The sequence below is a fragment of the Centrocercus urophasianus genome, unplaced genomic scaffold (assembly GCF_019232065.1).
Source record: "Centrocercus urophasianus isolate 14NV4802_14NV808 unplaced genomic scaffold, USGS_Curo_1.0 seq_23, whole genome shotgun sequence".
Classification (NCBI taxonomy): domain Eukaryota; kingdom Metazoa; phylum Chordata; class Aves; order Galliformes; family Phasianidae; genus Centrocercus; species Centrocercus urophasianus.
In genome coordinates, this window is record NW_024884789.1 from 18,342,594 (window position 1) to 18,362,299 (window position 19,706).

The following is a 19,706-nucleotide window of genomic DNA, read 5'->3' on the forward strand; positions in this document are numbered from 1 at the left end:
CCGTCCCCGGCCCTCACCATCTCAGCGCTGCCCGCGGCCCGGCCCCGTCCCTGCCGCCTCCATGCCGCCGGGCGGGCGGGCGGCCATCGGGCCTTGACGTCAGGGCCCCGCGCCTCCGTCGCCCGGCAACGCCGCCCGGGGGGTGACGTCACCGCAGGGACCCCGGCCCCGAGCCCCCGACCCGTCCCGGCCGCGTCTCGAGCGGGGCGGGCGGATGGCGGCGGGCGGCGGACCCCCGCGGCCCCACATCGGGTCCCCATGGGCTCTGCTCAGTGTCCCCAAATGTCCTTAGCGCGGACTCTCCCCGCGGTGCTCGCGGCCCCGTGCCGGGTCCCCACACGACGGCTCCGCGCCGGGTCCCTGCAGCCCTCACTCGGTGTCCCCCGCACGCGGTCCCCAGGAGCCCGCTTTCGGTCCCCGTGGCCTCACGTTGGGTCCCTGCACTTCTCATTGTCCCTGTGGTCCCTCACAGCCCCTCATGGCCCCCATGACCCCGTGTTGAGTCCCGCATGCCCTCCCATTGGGTCCCTGCAATATCCCCTCATTGTCCCCAGCATAGGGTCCCTGCAGTCCTATCATGGCCCCTATGGCCCCGTGTTGTGCCTGCATGGCCTTCACTCATTGCCTCCAGCACAGTGTCCCCATGACCCCATGCTGGGTCCCCATGGTCCCCCGTGGCCTCATATCAGGTCCCTGCACTCAGTGTTGCCAGCATAGGGTCCCTCTGGTGTCTCACAGTCCCTCATGGTCTCTATGATCCCATGTGGTGTCCCCATGGCCTCACATTGGATGCCCTGTGGCTCTACACTGGGGCCTCATGGTCTCTGCTCAGTATCCCCAGATGTCCTTAGCATAGAGCCTCCATGGTCCCCCATGGTACTCATGGCCACATGCGGGTCCCCATGGTTCCCACAGCCTCACACTAGGTCCCTGCAGTCCTCACTCAGTGTTCTCAGCACAGGGTCCCCATGGCCCCCCATGGTCCCATGTTGGGTCCCCATGCTCCTGACTCAGTATCTCCAGTGTCCCCAGCACAGCGTCACATGGATGTGGCACTGGGTGCCCACCTTAGGTGCCACATTACTGTCACAAGGACCCCAGGAGGACCTCTATAAATAGCCCTTCCTCGCGGTGTGACACATTGTTCCCAATGTCTGCAGCACAGTGTCCTGATGATCCCAATGCAGAACATCCAGGTAGGGTCCCCCCATGCCCTCAGCAGTGTCCCCACGGTCCCAGCACAGAGTCCCCACATTGCGGGAACGACATCCCCATAATTCCAGCACAGTGCTCTCATGCCCTCGCCTCTCTCTCCCATTTTTGGGATGACATGGGGACACCTCACCGCATGCTACCCAGAGCCACTGACAAGACAGCTTCTGACAAGTTTGGGCACCCAGGCCTGTTCTGTAACTCAAGACACCTATTTTTGTCCCCAGATGTCTATTTCTGTCCCCAGACCACAGGGTTGGCAGCAGGGGGATGGCACGTCTTCCCCTGCACCTCCATCTTCCGTGGGATGTCATCGCGTTGGGGGGTCTATGCGTGACGAAGCCACGTGGGTGCATTGACCTTTTCTCCCTAGGACACCTGTTTTGTCCCCCAAACTTGGGGGCAACCCTAATGACATATGGGGTGGCTCAGGGGCCAGCAGAAGCCGCTTCACGGCGCCCTTCGGCCATCCGGCATGCCTGCAGGTACCGTGGGCAAGGGGCGCGGGTGGGAGAGCCGAAGGGAGCTAAGACTATAAGAGCAGCGCGGTCCCTTTAAGAGCAGCGCGGTCCCTTTAAGGCCGCGGCCACTCTTCCCCCGCGTGCGCTCAGGCTGTGCCACGCTCTGATTGGCTGCGCTGCGCGTGAGAGTCACATCGCTTCCTCCGCAGCTTGCGCGTCCGCTAGAAAAAAGAATCTCGGCCGTTCGCCCCGTTGCGCAGTGGGCGGAGGGATCCGCGGGGCGGCGCTTCGGCCGGGATCACCTTGGCGGCGCGGCGGGGAGGCGTGCAGAGCGGCGGCGGCGCTCAGGCGGGACGGTCTCGGAGGCGGAAGCAGCACCAGGAGGTAACGGCGGCCTCCGGCTCCGCACAGGGAGGGCGTTGAAGGAGGGCGGCAAGCGGGCAGCCGAGGCCGCCGTCATCGTCGCCGTACCCGACGTTCAGGCGGGAGTGTTACGTTCAGGGCAGGGCGTCGAGGGGGCGCTGAGGGGAGGGGGGGCTCCACGCGGTTGGGGTCACGGCGGCGTTGGCGGAGGGTTGGTTGGGTGGGTGCCCGCAGCGCTCCGCCCGCCCGGGCTGAGTCAGCCGTCGGCGCCGCGGCCACGTGCTGGGGCCCCACTCGGCTCTTCCCGAAGCTCCCTGCTCTCCCAGCTCTGGCATTCCGTTCATCCCCGCGTGGCCGCCTGCCCCTCCCCCCGCCCTGCCGCGGGCTTTGAAGTGCGCGGGGTGCGTGAATGGGGCTTTTGTTAGCGGACGGCGGCCGCCCGTCGAAGCGGAGAGGCGGCATGCAGAGCCCGCTACGTGCCACTCCGAGTCGGCACTGCGCTCCTTGGGGAGCGGGTGGTGCGCAGGGCCGGGTTCGGGCACCCTGCTGCCCCGGGGACAGCTCCAGAGCACGTGCTGGCACCGGTGTGTGTCTGGGGGGGAGGGGAGGATGGTAGCCGGAGAACCGCACCCCAACGCAGGGCCGAAAGTGCCGCCGTCAGCACGCGGCTCCGCGTCCGCCCCGCACCCGGAGCAACGCTCGGACAGACGGTTGCGAGTCGTTGAGGAGCGGCCACGCGCACCTCGCCGTGCCCCAGGGCCGAGCGCCGCGGCCACGTGCCGCCCTGTGCGGCCGGGAGGGGGAGGGGGCGGCGCCGCGCTGTGCGGGTCCGCACGTACAGCATGGGCTGCTGCGGCGCGCCCTGCGGGGCTTCCTGCCCTAAGGCTCCGAAGCGCGGCGCTCTGACCGCTGCCGCTGTGCGGCGAAGCTGCCCGTCCTGTGCCGGCGCAGCCCGCTGCGCGGTGAGGATGGAAGATGCGCACGCTCTGACTGTGTTCTCTTGATAAGTTTGCCGCCTGTGCTTCGTTTCTTTAGTTGAAGCCTGCGCCGTGCCCTTGTCCTCTAGGAAGGGCGGACGCGGCGTTAAAACACGCAGTGAAGGTGCCCGACGCTCATCCCCCGCCTGCTGGCTCGACGGCCCATCCCGGCCGGCCCCACGAGGGCTGCCTTTGGGAGGCCATCTTGCAGTTGCATAAGGCTGCGGCGCAACCTCCCGCAGTCGGAGTCATCCTCCCCTCCCAGCGAGGGGGGCCGCCGTGTTGGCAGCCTGTTGTGCGCCCGGCTCCGTGGCTGTGGGTGGGGATGGCGGTGGGGCCGTGCATCCTTCCTGCCCCGGGGCGCAGCTGGGATGCTGCAGCCGGAGGTTCAGTGCTGCAGCTCGCACTGAGTCACCCCGCTGCCCAGCCCGGCCCGCTGCCTTCCAACGGTTTTGCCTTTCTGGAATGTTCAGCGGCCGAGGAGGCACCGGCCATCTTGAGCATGCCTTGCCTGAAATGGGGTGATACCTCTGGGGATTTGAGAGTTACGCCCCGAGAAAATAAAGCAGCTTTGTGCGGGGAATCAGGCTTTGCAAGGTATTACTCCCCCACCCCCTTCCTAGCTCAGCTCAGAGTGCCTTCAGGTGTTCCTGAGTAACTGATTTAAAAAACAAAAAGTGGGAAATGCCAGACATTCCTCTTAGGGTTATAAAACTGCTCGCCCTTTGAGCATCCATTGCAGATGGGATGCAGGAGGAAGAACGAGAATGTGGGGCTCCCTGCAGCCCAGCAGATGGTGGCTGGGATTTTATTTTGCTGCTGTGTTTCCTCTGTCCCCCCTGAGCAAGGTCACAGCACAGCCCTGTCGCTGTGTCTCTTATCTCCTTGAGTCTGTTGGAGAATCTCTGGGGATTCTGACTCAAAGCAATTTAACTCTCCTCCCTTTTTATACAATCATAAAGCCTTCAGGGCTTGGAAATCACACTCACAAATGACTTGTGTGGGTGGGGAGTTTTCACGAGGAGGAAGCTGTCTCCGAAGGAGGAAGGCTGAGCTCCTGCCCAACGTTCTGGGAGCAGACGAGTTGCACTCAGTGCTTCCCTGACCCTGTTCCCCACAGCCACGCTGTCCCTTTCGCTGCTCTTTGCTGAGGCAGTTTCCCGGCAGAGGCTTTTTGTGCTATCCGGCAGGTGCTCCAGGATGCACCAGCAGATGTTAGAGGGCTGAAACACCCATGTTCAGGTCTGAGCAGCGGGCATCCCCGTAATAAGGCGCCTTTGTTGAGGCTTTTATGTGGGCAGGCTTTCTTGTACTGACTTGAGTGAATCAGCAGCTTCTGGCAGGGCTGAGGTGAAGGACGCCTGCCAGGACAAATTATGGTTTTTGCTGGCCCGTCTTTGCGCTCCATTTCGCACGGCGATGAGGCGATGGTGAGTCAGGGCTGCCTGCGAGAGGATCGGCACGTAGGTGGGGGGAGCGGCTGGCGGGGGACCTCTGTGCTGATGCTGCTCCCTTCTGCTCTGCCCAGCTTTAGTGGAGCTGCTGGTTTATTAATGCCCTTGGCAGCTGGAGGTGCACGGTGAGCTCTGTTTTTGTGGCAGATGGAGCGCATCCCTGCACGGCTCAGTGTGCTGATGGTGTACTGAGGGTCAGCAGTCCATCCGTCCCCCCCACCTTGGGGAGCAGCACACCAAGAAGCTGAGCCTTGCCCGGGCACATGGTCCCATCTCACCTGGGTGTAAGTGCAGAAGGAAGGCGTGCAGGAAGGAGAGGATAAGTGGCTTCTAGCTGCATTGCTGCTTGAGGACAGAATTCCCAGTGGGGGTTCTCCCATTGCAGCACACAACTGTGGGTTTCACTTCAGCTTTCTCGTGTGCTCAGAATCTTCCCTGCTGTTCTGGGGATGCTTTCATCTCGTGGAGGCAAGCATGGAGTTTCTTCTCCCAGAAACAGCCGGTCTCAAGCCCTGTTGGAGTCTTCCTGCCTCCTGCAAATGCATGGACTGCAGTAGTGGTGTATTCATTTGGAAGAGGGCCCTTGAGGTCATTCAAGGATTCTTTAGTCTTATTTGCATCGTCTGCCCCGGCGTTGCGTTCAATCAACTCAAGTCTGATTATCTGCAGGCTTAAAGGCCGGGTTAAGCCTAGGTGCACTTGGTGTGCTGAGGTGTGTCCCCGCGTGCAGCACGCCTGCAGTCACGCCAGCGGCCGGCTGCCCGGTCCCCAGGCTGCAGGCAGAGATGGGCTGAGAGCGGGCAGGCAGCGGGCAGCGCGCTGCCTGTGCACTGAAGCGCTTGAATTTTGTTGCGTTGTGTAGCTGCAGGGGAAGACTGGCAATGAAGAGAAGCTATGAAGGGAACTTCTGCATAGAAGGCAGGTGAGCTTTGGGTGGTGTCCATGGGGAATGACATTTAAATAGAAGTGTGTCTTGCCTGTATCTAAGACTCTCAAGTAGGAACATGATGATAGTCTGACCCAGTAGCAGCTTTCTCGTTACCTCCATATTCATCACGTGGGTGTGTTGGTGTCTCTGCATGGTGAGTGAGCAGGGGCGATCCCTAAACCCAGCACCATTTTCTTCTCTTGCAGACACCGAACTCCAGTAACCATGTCGAAGCACCACGATGCAGGGACCGCTTTCATCCAGACCCAGCAGCTGCACGCTGCCATGGCAGACACCTTTCTGGAGCACATGTGCCGCCTGGACATTGACTCTGAGCCGACCACTGCCAGAAACACCGGCATCATCTGCACCATCGGTACGTGGCTCCCAGATCCCAGGGAACGTGGCTCACGTTAGGCTGTGAATGCCTGTGCTGGTGAAACTCATTGTGGGAATGTGGGATGGCTTCAGCCTTCATCTTTTGCCAAGGCTGTGCCTGTCTGTTGAAACAACACAACTTTCCCATGCCTGTCTGCCCACTTTTATTGCTAGTAGTAAATCCAGTGATGTCTGAACTGGTTGGGTTCAAATATGCTCCCAAAGTCAAGTTAAGACAAAGGAGCTGCTTTCGTGTTGAGCAAGTCTGTATCTACTGTGTCTCAGTTATCCCCTCCACATGAAACAGCCTGATGCTTGTGGGTTATCTCATTATTTATAGCAGGTTAATATTCAAGCTGTTTCCTCCTCTTAGGCCCAGCCTCCCGCACTGTGGAGAAGCTGAAGGAAATGATTAAATCTGGAATGAATGTTGCCCGCCTCAACTTCTCGCATGGCACCCACGAGGTAAGGATGGGGGTGGGACTGACGCAGTCCCGAACTTGTGACTGCTCATCCCTTCCTTCCCTTCTGCAAGACGAGACCAAGGGAAATCCAACTTGCTCCAGAGCAGCTGTGGAGGAAGACGAAACTTTATGTTTGGGGGAAGTGTGCCAGCTGTAAATACCAAGCCTGCAACATTCCTGATAATGTGTCAATGCTTTCTGGAAGCAGCTTGAGTTATTTCCACACCCTTTTCTGCACCTACCTCTATCTGGGAGCCAGGTAGCTGATATCTGAGTTCCTTTGCTTCTTCCCCACCCTCATGGGGTAGCGAACTCGCATCTGCTTTAGGGCTAGGCTGCTTCTGGGTTGCCTGTGTACCTCTGCAGGAGTACGCAGCCATTCACAGTACACAGTCATTCACCCTGCTTCACCGTTGAAGGTTTTGCAAGTGGTCAGTGAATAACTGTCTCAAAAGATAAGTCAGCTGAAGTAATTACTGTGTGTGTCTGGAAGAATTGCACTTCTGGACTTGCCTGGCTAGCCAGCTGCTCAGGTTATGTCCTCAGTAGTCATGAAGCTAGCAGCTTGTCACTTGTGGGGGGGGCAATAATCCTCTGGGAGTAAGGTCAGAAGAAATCAACACTGCTTGTGGTGGACGAGCCCTTTTTGATATAAATAGAAGAGATCCTCTGCAACGCTGCTGGAGCAAAGGATCCCATTCCAGGTTGCCCGGAATGCCACCCTTAGCGTTGAGACTGAGTTCTTATGCTGGCTGCCCTCCTGCTTTCAAAATGTCAAACTGTAACCAAATGACAGCTATCGGTGGCTTTACTTAGTGAGCTGTGAGCTCTGAGGTGCGTAACGGCTCGACCTCTCACCCTCGTGGCCTTTAAAGGCCACAGGGCACTGTAGAAATCAAAAGGTCTGGTGTTTAGCTGCGCACAACCGTTGGACCATGACTGCATTAGCCTGTGGTAGCAGCAGTGCGCAGGCTGCAGCTGACCAAAATGCAAACGTGGAAAGGGCTGTATGGACTGGTTTCACTCCTCAGTGGTCGCGTGCTGCTCCCAGCCAGGAGGTTCAGCAAGGAGTTGGTGGCCAAGCTTGAACCTTCTTAGCTGTCCTAGCACAGTGCTGTGGTTGGTGTGCTTGCTAGCTGAGGTGAAGGACAGGGAATGTGGCTTGGCTTTGGGTGAAGTGCAGCCCAATTGCATATTTGGTTTAGATGGAGGTTAGGTGATTGCAGCAAAACCAACTGCTGTCTGCTGCCCAGTTTGACTGCTAGCTGAGTAACCAGGCAAGACTGAGTTCCCATCTGATTCCTTAAGCACTCTGTTATCCACTACAGTTGCTTGAGGTTTTCACGTGCTGTCCATATTTCAGTTCCAATGTTCATCCTAAAACACATAACAGGGCTCAAGTTAGTAGGTGCAACCAGATGCTGGACCTCTTTCATGGAGGAAGTCTGCTTTTACTTCAGCCCCTGCCAGCATTCTGATCACGTGTAATTCTTGTGGAAGACTTCCTGGGAGCTGGTCATTGATCTGTACCAAGTAATAAAACATCCCAGGTGACTGATAAGCCCCACGGCTCTGCTCAGGCATGTTTCCGGTGCTGCCTGTTACAGCTGGGGTATGTGGAAGGACCAGGTGCTTTCTCAGTCTCCACTTGTGCACTTGATCAGTAAACTTAATTTTCTCTGCTCTTGAGAGCTAGCTGTGGTGTATTTCTGGCTGAGGGCATGCACGGCTTGCTGCAGGTGCACCTTCCTGATCCCAGGGCAGGTGATGTGAGGACAGCTGGGTGATCCAGGCTGCATGCTGTCAGCCCATGCCACAGGGAGGGGAAAGGGCATTTCTTATCTTCCGGAGCCTGCCAAGTATTGCGTAACTGTCAAGCTTATCTCTAGTGTTGTTTAAACTAGATAGCAACCTGACTTGATGATCGTCTGAAGCTTGTTTGAGATGATTGGGATGGGAATTTCCCTGTCAAACTGTCCCAAAATTGGCAGTACTAGCAAAATGCTCTTGCACCCATGGAAGGGTTTTGGAGCGTGGTATGTGGAGACGGAGCCTTGAACTCCTGGCTGCAGTTGTGTTAGCTCTCAAAATAAAATGCAAATACGTAAAGGGATAATATCCTCTGAGTAAATCCCTTATCCCTAGCGGAAATCTGAGTCAGAGTTGTGAAAGTGTCCACCCATGTGCCTGACAGCAACGTCCTCACTTTGGTTGTGTTGGTGGGACTGATAGTGGGGGGTGAGGTTGAAAGGCTCTGGGGCAGTGTGGCACCTCCACTTTCAAGGTCTGAAGGGAAGAGGACAGCAGCTATGTGCAACCATCCCTTAGCTGTGATGCTTTCTTGCTGTTCTGTACTTTCACACATGCAGTCCTCCAGCTGCTGCTATTTGATCATGCTTGAGTAGTGTTTGGGCTATGTAGCACAAGCAGTGGAGTAGAAGTGAGCTGAAAGTTTCCCTCTCTTTTCCAGTATCATGAGGGCACAATTAAGAACGTGCGAGAGGCTACAGAGAGCTTTGCCTCCGACCCAATCACCTACAGACCTGTGGCTATTGCACTGGACACCAAGGGACCTGAAATCCGAACTGGACTCATCAAGGGAGTAAGTTACTCCTTTTTCTTTTTATGCCTGCCTTTTCCAGTGCCTGAGATTAGATAATGTTCCCGTGGCCTGCTTTTCCCAAACAAGGATTATCTTATGAGAACAAAATAACTGTATGTGTTGTCTGGCATTTGTACCAAGAGTCTGCACAAACTGCTGCAAGCTGCAAGGCAGCTGGGTGCTTGTTTTTCCATGTTTTTTTTTCTGAAACACTTGTTTTGACACGCAGAGTGGCACAGCAGAGGTGGAGCTCAAGAAGGGCGCAGCTCTCAAAGTGACCCTGGACAATGCCTTCATGGAGAACTGCGATGAGCACGTCCTGTGGTTGGACTACAAGAACCTCATCAAAGTTGTAGATGTGGGCAGCAAAATCTATGTGGATGATGGTCTCATTTCCCTGCTGGTTAAGGAGAAAGGTGTGTAGCAACCCTCACAGCATTTGCTAGCTCTTGTTTATTCTTCACTAAGAATCTTTGTGACTTCCTTACTTCCACAATGGTTCTTTAAGTTCTGAGTTAAAGAAATGAGCGCTGAGATCTAAGACTTAATGCTGCAGTGAGATGTTATAGTTAAAAAAAAAAAAAAAAGTGCTCAGCTGGGGTAATTAGCTTGAGCTGGCATTCACTAGTCATCCAAAACCCCCTCTCACAGATGAATACGTGGGGGGGCATGCATATGCCTATTAAACTACATTAATTCATACTTCCTACTCAGAGTTGAGCAAATTTTATAACAAGATCCTGTGTTTTATGGTTAGAAACTGAACTAGCTTTACTGGTAGTGCAAGGGAAAGTTAATTTCCCAGTGTTTCCTTCATGGTGGTTCAAAAATCTGCTCTAGCCTGGGGGTATCTCCTGTAACTCCAGAGCATGCAGGGAGGTGCGGGTGAGGTGCTTGGATATTATGGGATGCCCACATGCAGAAATGTAGCCTGCTAGTTCTTTGAGGGAAGCAGCCCCAATCTCCTGCATGGTGGGGAAAAGAGGCATCTTTCCCTAAAGCACACAGTGGTTTTGTGCTGTGCTCTCACAGGTACGTTGCGAGCTCACGCGTTACGGGAGTCTCAAGGAGAGCAGTGCTGTGCTTCTGCTGTGATTGCTGTAAACATTGTGGTTCTCAGGCAGCTTTGGCAGGAGGGGATGTGGGAGCTGGTGGTGGGGAACTCACCCTGCTATGCTCTGACTGGGAATGCATCTGTTTCAGGCAAGGACTTTGTCATGACTGAGGTTGAAAATGGTGGCATGCTTGGTAGCAAGAAGGGAGTGAACCTCCCTGGTGCTGCGGTTGACCTGCCTGCGGTCTCAGAGAAGGACATTCAGGACCTGAAATTTGGTGTGGAGCAGAATGTGGACATGGTGTTTGCTTCCTTCATCCGCAAAGCTGCTGATGTCCACGCTGTCAGGAAGGTGCTAGGGGAAAAGGGAAAGCACATCAAGATCATCAGCAAGATTGAGAATCACGAGGGTGTGCGCAGGTGAGATTTGCACGAGTGGCACTGCAAGTCCTTCACTCTGGAGGAGCAGGAGGACAAGGCCCTTTCATGCTGTAGCTCCTCAGAAATGTACATCACTCTTTGTAGGGAGTGTGATTTCAGACTTCAGTGCTCAGGATGCAAACTGGTGAGCTAATGCATGGAATCACCAAATATGTGACAAACTATTAGACTGAAATGTCTCAGATAAGCTCTTGCTCTTCTTAATCGGTTTATATATAACTTAAGAAACTGTCCTATGGCTTGATCTTATGTTCCTTCCTCCTGCTGTGGTATTACAGGGTACCAAAATGGCACCTGGAAGGTAGCATGTCGATAGGCTGTCTGTGCATCAGGTTACAAGTGATGCTTCCTTTCAGAAAAGGGAGGACAGCAGGGAGGACACCCTCAGAACAAAGGGGATAACGAATCTCTCCTCTTGTTGCAGGTTTGATGAGATCATGGAGGCCAGCGATGGTATTATGGTGGCCCGTGGTGACCTGGGTATTGAGATCCCTGCTGAAAAAGTCTTCCTTGCACAGAAGATGATGATTGGGCGCTGTAACAGGGCTGGCAAACCCATCATCTGTGCCACTCAGGTGCTCTGAACACGAAGCTAGCTTGTATAACTGCTGGGTGTTTGTGGGTCTGGCAGGGTGTCAGCAGCTGTCCTTGCGTGCTGCAGAGAGTCTGGGGCAGATCTTCGATAGCATTTGTTAGCAGGTGAGAAGCAAGAGCCAATAGGCATTGCAGTGGCTGAACAACACATCTTCAGGGATTTGGGGTTTTCCCCATTAAGGCTTGGCTGCTGAAGGCTCTACCCCTTAAAACCTTACACTACATGAGCCTTTTGGGCTGTGTCCAGAAAACTTTGGGGAAAAATAACCTGCGTTTTGCATCTTAGAGCAGCATGTCTGTATCTAACAGAAGGATTGCTCCGACTTGCTGTGTCCCGGGTCGTTTGAAAGTTGCACTCATTCTGCTGCATTAGAAGGAACTGAAAAAAAACAATATAATCTATGATATGATTACCTTGGGAACTGCAAATGAGGGGAGGAAGCTGACACTGCAGCTTCAGTACAGATCATAGGCAGACAGTCCTCAGGCACTGGCAGGGCTGACTAGCAGTACTTGCTCTGGGTACAGGCTGTGGGATTGTGTGCCTCTGTTAGGGTAGTGCAGGTTGACTCTGGGCAGTCATTAGGTGAGATTCTGGATGTACCAGCCACATGTTTCCAACCAGAACAGCATGTTAGTAGCAACCTCAGAAAGGGACAGGAGCATATGCTGCAACAAATCTCCAAGTTGAGTTTCTTGGACCAAGCTCTGGTGCTGAGAAGTCGAATTGGAAAGTGAGAATACAATATCTGTGGTGCTGTGTGAGTTAAAGCCCTTCAGAAAAGGAGTAAGTGTAGAGTGGGAAGAAAACGTGTTGTGTGTTTTTGCTTTAATTTAGAGCTTGTTAGGTAGCAGGCCCCTCTACAGGAGAATGTCTCTCCCTACTAGCAGAAGTCAGGTTATACCTTGACTTGTACCTTACACGTGTATGGAGGTGCCTTAGTGGAAAACCAGCTGCTTCCTCCTGCTGTATCCTGACTCTTCTGAACTCATTTATCTGCAGATGTTGGAAAGCATGATCAAGAAACCTCGCCCAACCCGTGCTGAGGGCAGTGATGTTGCCAATGCAGTTCTGGATGGAGCGGACTGCATCATGCTGTCTGGGGAGACTGCCAAGGGAGACTACCCGCTGGAGGCTGTGCGCATGCAGCACGCTGTGAGTAGCCCCCCTGGTGCAAGTGGCAGTGCTCTGCCTTCCCACACCTGGAGATGTGAATGCCTGGTGCGAGGTGGCAGCACCTAGTGGCATAAAGCAGCAGTTCTTTGGTTCATGCTCCCACCGTGGGGTTTGCTTTACCTAGTGTGGCCCTGAGGGTCTGGAGCCTTGCATTGAATGCTGCATGCTGCTGCCAGGTGGAGCTGGGAGCTGCATTGCAGTGCTCAGAGATCTGAAACTTCAATTGAAACACCTTCATTTTGACTTAAGGCTAAGGTACAGGCTTTTTGGCTGCTACCTTGGTATGAATTTCTTTGAATGCCTTGTGCATTTTAGTGTTTTAATTGCCTTAAACTTGCCCAAGGTCAGGAAGCTGCTTGTTAAGCAGTGTCTCTAGATAACAAAGTGTTATCTGACTCCTCAAGGTTGTGGGGGAAGGGAGGGACTGGGAAGGGTGGGAAGGAAGAGGCTTGAGGTGTTGCATCCAGCAGCTGATGCATTTGGTGGTAGGAATGTTTGTTGCACGACAGCACCATGTTTTTACATGCCTGAACTGCCAGAAGGCTCTGCTCTGCTTCACGTTAACCCAGCTTGTGTTTCAGTTCATCAAAAATCCTGATGCTAGACATCTAGAAGTACTGGCTTTCCCCACTTGCTAGGGCTGTGAATCATGATAGTTTCATCTGCAGTTCAGGTGATACAGATGAAGGCACTGAGCCAGCACTTCTGTTTGCAGTGCATTATCTAAACATCTTTTATCTGGTCAGTATGGAGTGCTGTTTTCTCACATGGCAAATGAAACATGACTTTTAACTACTGGGCAGTGACTGCTGGCTTACAAGCTGAATTCTAACTGTGAACTCAAATTCCTTCCTTAGTCTTTCAGCCCTACATTGAGGGCTAAGTCTTCCTACCAAAATTTGGAAACTTACTGCCATGAATGTTGCAGTTCTGGCCTGAAAGCGTAGTTAGCTACAGCACAAACTGAGTTTGTGGCTCCGTCCCCCCCCTGCATGTGCTTCCCTCTTCCTTCAGGGCTGGGGATAATGGTGCTCCTTCTGCCAGGCCACAGAGGTGAACTGAAAGTTTTTATCTGCTCTATGGAGGAGCAAATCCAGATTTATCATTAATGTATGCAGACATAGGCAGGAAGGTCATCAGCAGAACTGAGAATGAGCAGGACCTGCACTCTTTGCTCCACTGAAATGCCTTCAACTGTTCTCTCCCAGAGTTTTGCTGGGTTGCTGTGTGGTTTCACAAAGCAATCATTTTCCAGTGAGCTCTGCAGCAATGAGCTGTTTCCTCACTGGCTTCTCTGCAATAAAAAAGGTGCTTGGAGTTTGGCAGCAAGTTTCCAAATGTTGAGCAGAGTGTTTCCTACTTCTTGAAATGGGCTTCCTTCCACTTCCAACTGATGATCTACAGTTATCAAATGCTGATGTGGTCCTTCTGTCTAACAGGACCACAGTGTGCGTAGCTCTTCCACTTCCTTTCCTCTCGCTTCCACTCTGCAGTCTCTACCCTCATGCTAACTACAAACACAAACTGTTTCCATGCACTTAAAGCCAGCTGTGATGTGCAGTGAGGAATTGCTGTGCCCCTCTGAAGCCATTATCAGAGCAGGCACTTGAGCACTGAGTCGCATTCCAACTCTTGGCAGTGGAGTAGTAGCCTTCCCACCAAATTCAAGTTCACTCTGCTTGTAGTGCAAAGCTACCTGCATCTGGCCTGGGAGCTGAAGGCATGCTGCCTGCCTGCTGGTGCCTGCAGTGTTTCCAGGCAGGGATGTATGCTCCATATTCCATTCGACCTAACAGTGTGAAGCCAGCAGAAACAAAACTGAGTGCTTTAGGACTGGTGTGTTGGCTCTGGACTCGTGTTCCTATCTATCACATGTCCTGTTATATTTAGACATAAGACACTTAACTACTTTGGCTTAAACTGGTATCTGTGGATGAGGGATAATTCCAGCATCATGAAAAATAATCCATTAGCACCAAAGTAGCAAAATTTTTATTGGAAAGGGGATCCAAGTGCAAAGGTTCTATGACAAGGGCACTACAGTCTTTGCTTTAACATCAGCTTGTCGTGCGTTGTGTGGCAGCTGTTCAGCTTTGGGAGTAAGGGAGTGAAGACCTTGAGAAGATCAGCCTTTGCATGCTTTTCTAGTCTCTGCAAGCCTTCTTTATCAGGTTGTCAAGGGCAAGTGCAGCCTTCTGAGGTGGGAATTGTCTTCTAATGTGAGCGATTCTCATGCTACTGAGATGAATAAATGATGGAGCTTGTTGCACGTGCTTAGGCTGTGACCAGGAGGCCTTTAATTGCGCACCTCTGGCCTGTCTGAGCCTGGCATAAATTCCTCACTGTGTGGTGAGACAGCCCTGTAAGGAAGGCTTGCTTCTGCTTTTTCTTCTGTCTCTGAAAGAGAAGTTGGTACAGCACTTGGAGGTGAAACTTCTTTGGCTCTTAGTTGAACTGGGTGAAGCTAGGAGGGCGCACATTTCCCTTTCCAGGGAAGAACTACAGGGAAGTGAAATAAGCAGCCACAAGAAAGAGTGGTCTGAGGGGTTATGCTGTAATCCCTGAAAAGCAAACTGCGTTTGGTTGCTCTGAGAAGAGTCCTAAATACAGCGAGAGTGCTGCCATTAAGGCACCTGCCAGCCGGGTGTTGTGGGGCAGGCAGTGCAGCTGTGCTGTGACATGCAGCATCGCACCTGAGAGCCAAAGAGTGTTCCGCAGCCTGACCTTTAGTGTCCTCTTGCATGCATTACTATGACAATTAAGCAAATTAACGTGATCTCATGTTCCTCTGGTCTATCTTTCCTTCTTTTCTTTCCTCTTTTCTTCTCTGCCCTTCTTCCTCGGGACTGCAGATTGCTCGTGAGGCTGAGGCCGCAATGTTCCATCGTCTTCATTTTGAAGAAATCTTACGCCACAGTGTACATCACAGGGAGCCTGCTGATGCCATGGCAGCAGGCGCGGTGGAGGCCTCCTTTAAATGCTTTGCAGCAGCACTGATAGTTATGACCGAGTCCGGCAGGTAGGGCTCAGAGAGAGGAGAGGCTTAGGCTGGGTAAGGTAACTGATGCTTGTTCCCAGCATGCGGGTTAGATACGTGCTGCGTGCCGGCCGTTGCGTGAGTGAGAGACCACGCTTAACACCGCAGGTGTTCAGCAAGCAGCATGCAGCTCTGGTGTCCGCAGGGCCGCAGGTAGGTAGGAGCAGAGCAAGAGTGCCTGGCAGTTGGGCATGAATGGCAATTGTGTGTGGGCCCAGCAGGGCGAGGTGCCACCAACTGGTGAGAAAAACTTGGAGGATCAAATTGCTCTTCATTAAGGTGGTGCTGAAGCCAATTCTGGCTCATTGGCAACTCTTCTGAAAGGCAGAAGCTGGCAGCAGCTGTGTGACACCTCTGTGACTGAGCGCCTCGCTCTACCCAGTGCTGAGTGACTGACACGAGTGTTGTCTTCCCGAACGCGTGTTGCTCTTCTAGATCGCCCGTGAGGCAGAGGCCGCCATCTTTCACAGGCAGCTGTTTGAGGAGCTGCGTCGCCTGACCCCCCTGAACTGCGATCCCACCGAGGCCGCTGCTGTTGGCGCTGTGGAAGCGTCCTTCAAGTGCTGCAGCGGGGCCATTATTGTCCTCACCAAGTCCGGAAGGTAGGAGGTCGCAGGTTCCCTCGGATCACAGCTCCGTGACCGAGTTGGGGGAAGGAGACCCGCACAGAGTGCCTTGAAATAAAGCTGTAGCAGCGGAGCCCAGGTTTGGCAGCGACGATTCCTGGGGAGGTGGCAGACATCTCAGACATCTGCGCACATGCGGCACTGGGTTCCTGAGCCTGCCAGCGTGGCATCAGTACCAGGCCCTGCCTCTTCCTGCTCTGCACAGCACCTCTGCCAGCATTGCTGGCTGGAAGAGCGGAGGGGAAAAGTAAACTGCTGCAGCTTCCACCTTCTTAGCAAGAAGTCCTCAAGTTAGCAGTAGAGTTAAAAGTTGAACAGATGCAGAGTCTTTTCCTTTCTATCAAGGCTTTGTCCTCTTGAAAGAGCTATAGTTCGGTTGCTACCTTGCTGAACCTTTTGGGCACCAACCCAGCTCCCCTAAGCACAACAGGGGTGAAGAAAGAATGCTTAATCAGAATTGTCAGGTAGGGGAAATGAATGCATTGCAAGTTTTTACAAGCTTCCCAAAGCCTGCCTGTGAGTAGTCCTGTGGAAGAAGCAGGCGTCCAGCTGGGTGAGCTCAGCACCGTGGCTGCAGGTGAGGCAGCAACGCAGACTGAAGCTGTATAGGGAGGGATTTCTGAACCAGCTGTGCTGATGATACACTGCTCTTCCTGTTGGGCAAGAGTGAAGCACAGGGCTGCAGCCTGGCTGTGAGCAGCTTTCCATCTAGAGGAGCTACGCTCAGAGGGCGGTGGACCATAAGTCTCAAACTACTTTCTAGAAGAGAAGCTGAGTATCTTACATGGAGCTGGCAGCAGAATTAGTGCTGCAACGGAAGCATGACCGTGCACGTGCTGGGCATGGCCCACCTCAAGAACCCTTAACCTAAACTTACAGCTTAGAGTGATTTGAAGTAGCCACTTTGTGCAAAGACAAGGAGCAACTACAGGAGCACAGTTCTGGATACCCTTCTAAAGTTTCTTTGTGAAAGGTTCCAGTCCTTGACCTTTTTGGAAAGATTTGAACTCTGGTATTTGAATATTTTTAGCTGTGGATTCTGTTACAGCCTTGGAGTATCTGCGTGTGTTAGAGCTGCTGGGCAGTGTGGGGAGGATTGTCTGAGAGCTGGCACGTGTGACTGGGGGCTTTTGAACCAGGTTCTTGCTGAGCTTGGCTCCAGAAAACAAGGTTTGCAAAAGCTAGCGAAGCTGCTAGCAAGTGTGTCAGAAAGATGGAGCTGTAAATGGCATGGCTGTGCAGCTTTTATTTTTTTTGGCTTCTAAAAGCAGAGCCCCAGGGAGGGGAGGCTGTAGTTGCCACCCTGTGCTTGCTGCCTGCTGTATGGAGGCTCTGGTGTCCCTGGTTTCTGCATGTGGGTGTCAGCCTCAATCAGAGCAACCCCGTGCTCCCCACACTCAGGCCAGATGAAGGCACTTGCTTCCCCCCCCCCCCCCCGCCGAAGTCCTTATGCACATCAAACACAGCGACAGAGCTGGGATGAACACATGGGATTAAATGTTGGTTGCTCCTCTGAGACTTAAACCCATCAGTGAGCTGTGGTCAGACCCAACTTTGGGGGTGGCTGCCTTTCCCTGACATGGATTCTGCCCTCTGGAAGCATCCTCACACTGCTGCTGACACTGCTGACACAGGCTTGTTCCACCTCATGAGGTGGGGGTTGACAAGAACAGTGAAAACTTGCAGGGGCCCTGCTGAGATGCCGAGGAGAGTTTGCAGAGGACAGAATAGATGGCAGCTAGCCACCTTCACATAGCAACAGAGGCAAATAAATGCTTGTGTTTGGGCCGAAGCATGCAGATGGCACTTTGAAACCCAGGGGTGTGGCAGTCTCACCCGCAAAACCCGTTAGGGTCTGTTGCCTCATGGTATTGCTCGGCCCCACTGCTAAATTGAGAAATGAGTGTTGAGCTCTGCTGGTAGAACTTGGCTCTTGCAAAATATTGTGCCAGCATCCCCTGGTCTCAACCCAGCACACTTCCAGAAGTGGCAGAGCTCTCCAGGGTGATGGGAGATGGCCTGTGCTGCAGGCAGGGGTGCCCCTCTGCTTGTGCCTGTGCTGCAGTGCTGTGCCTCACCTTGTGCTTCTTTTCCCTCTCACAGATCTGCACACCTGGTGTCCCGGTACCGCCCGCGGGCTCCTATCATCGCTGTCACCCGCAATGACCAAACAGCACGCCAGGCACACCTGTACCGCGGCATCTTCCCCGTGCTGTGCAAGCAGCCGGCCCACGATGCCTGGGCGGAGGATGTGGATCTCCGTGTGAACCTGGGCATGAATGTCGGTGAGTGCTGCGCTCCTGCCTCGCTCTGGGGGCTGCGGCAGGACCTGCAGCAGTGTTGGCGCTGCTGTTGGAATGTGGGGGATCACGGTTGCGTAAGTGCACCGCATCTAACGGGGAAATGGGATGGTGGTTTCGTCACGGCGGCTTTGAAATAGCTGCCAGCAGGAAACCAGCTCTGCTTTAATAAGCGAGAGAAGGGAGGTGGGAGGAGACCTGAGTGCTGATGCTTTTTTCCTTTTTCCCCAGGCAAAGCCCGTGGATTCTTCAAGACTGGGGACCTGGTGATCGTGCTGACAGGCTGGCGCCCTGGCTCCGGCTACACCAACACCATGCGGGTGGTGCCCGTGCCCTGAGCTGCCGGCACCTCCCCTCTTCCACCCCCGCGCCCTTCCCCATGCGTTAGGCCTGCAGTCGCTTGCGATGTTCTCCTCGTCCCTAGCGTGGATTTAGGTTGCTCAACACCACCGAGTGCAGCAGCGGGGGAAGAGACCTTAAATCACTCAGAATACTTGAAGTGTGTAGTTGTTTCCAGACCTCTCTGCCTGTAGTTAGCCATGTCAGAGTGGGGCCCTGCGCTCCCCGTGTCCCCCTAGCTTAGCACTGTCCTCAGGGTGTGGCTGATGCCTCTCCTTGCCCCGGCTGTGGGGTGATGGGGAAGGAGTAGGCACTCGTGGTAAACGGTTCTGCTGCTGCACACCGCAGCTCCCCCAGGTTGGTGCCCTCTGTCCCCGAGGGGTTATGGGTTGTCCCCTCTGGGCTTACACTCCCAAGGTGTGCTCCACGGTTCCTACTAGAAACCCAAACCAGAGTGCTGCTCGTTGTGCCCCTGGGTGCAGGTGGAGTCCTGCAGGTTGGTGGGGTGCAGGATGGGTGGGGGACGCACGCTTCATCTCTTTGCAGCCACCTGCCCTTATATGGTGTCTGTCTGTGTTGTCGCCTTTCCTGAGAGCATTCCCTCTATCTGGGCGCCCTGTTTGCTCCGGTGGATGTACGGGGTTGTGGAGCACCACTGTGCACGTTAATAAAGAGCTGAGCACCCCTGCCCACTGTTTCTTGTGCTGCTGCTGCGCGACAGCGGGGTCGCGCGTGGGGGTGGAGAGGCGGGGGGCCACCACAGGGGGGCACCCGGAAAGGGGACGCGGGCCCTTTAAGAGGCGGGGCAACTGCGCAAGGGGGCGTGGGTCCGACAGGCCTCCCCCTCATCCTACTGGATCGAGCGGCGCCTCTCAGCCACCAATGGGAGCGCGGGGCGGGGGCGGGGCTAGGCGGCGGGCGACGAATGAACGGTCGGCGTGGAGCCGCGAGGCATGACGGCGCCGGGCAGCGCGGGGCCGCCGGGCAGGTAGGGGCTGCGGGCCGGGACCCGGGTTCGGAACCCGCGGCGGGAGCGGGACGGAGGCGCGGGGCCGGGGCCGCTCCCCGGGAACGGGGGAAGGTGGGCGGCCCTCGACCCGTCCTGGGCGGCGGCGGGCCGCGAGTCGAGCGCGGAAGGTCACGGCGCTGCTTCGTGCGGCCCTGAGGAGATCCCCGCGTCCTCGAGGCGCCGAGCGGCAGCCCCGGCCGAGCGCGGCCCCTTTCTGTCCGCCCGACGCTGCCTTCCGGCGGCGGAGCGACGGGCGGCGCGCGGCCGCGGGACGGGGCTCACGGGCTGTT

General features: G+C 54.8%; 1 protein-coding gene across 2 annotated transcripts; it reads left to right on the top strand.

Moving 5' to 3' along the window:
* Nucleotides 1–1,965: 1,965 nt before the first annotated feature.
* On the top strand, nt 1,966–19,096 carry PKM (pyruvate kinase M1/2). Of its 2 annotated transcripts, none has more exons than XM_042824574.1 (11): nt 1,966–2,057; nt 5,602–5,771; nt 6,147–6,238; nt 8,708–8,839; nt 9,069–9,255; nt 10,043–10,313; nt 10,759–10,909; nt 11,932–12,084; nt 14,958–15,124; nt 17,872–18,053; nt 18,300–19,096. In XM_042824574.1, the coding sequence occupies exons 2-11, from the start codon at nt 5,621–5,623 to the stop codon at nt 18,404–18,406; spliced, it is 1,593 nt and encodes a 530-aa protein (XP_042680508.1). In that variant the 5' UTR covers nt 1,966–2,057; nt 5,602–5,620; the 3' UTR covers nt 18,407–19,096. The 2 variants fall into 2 exon arrangements, with proteins under 2 accessions (XP_042680508.1, XP_042680507.1); XM_042824573.1 differs by lacking the exon at nt 14,958–15,124 and adding an exon at nt 15,578–15,744.
* The last annotated feature ends 610 nt before the right edge of the window (nt 19,097–19,706 follow it).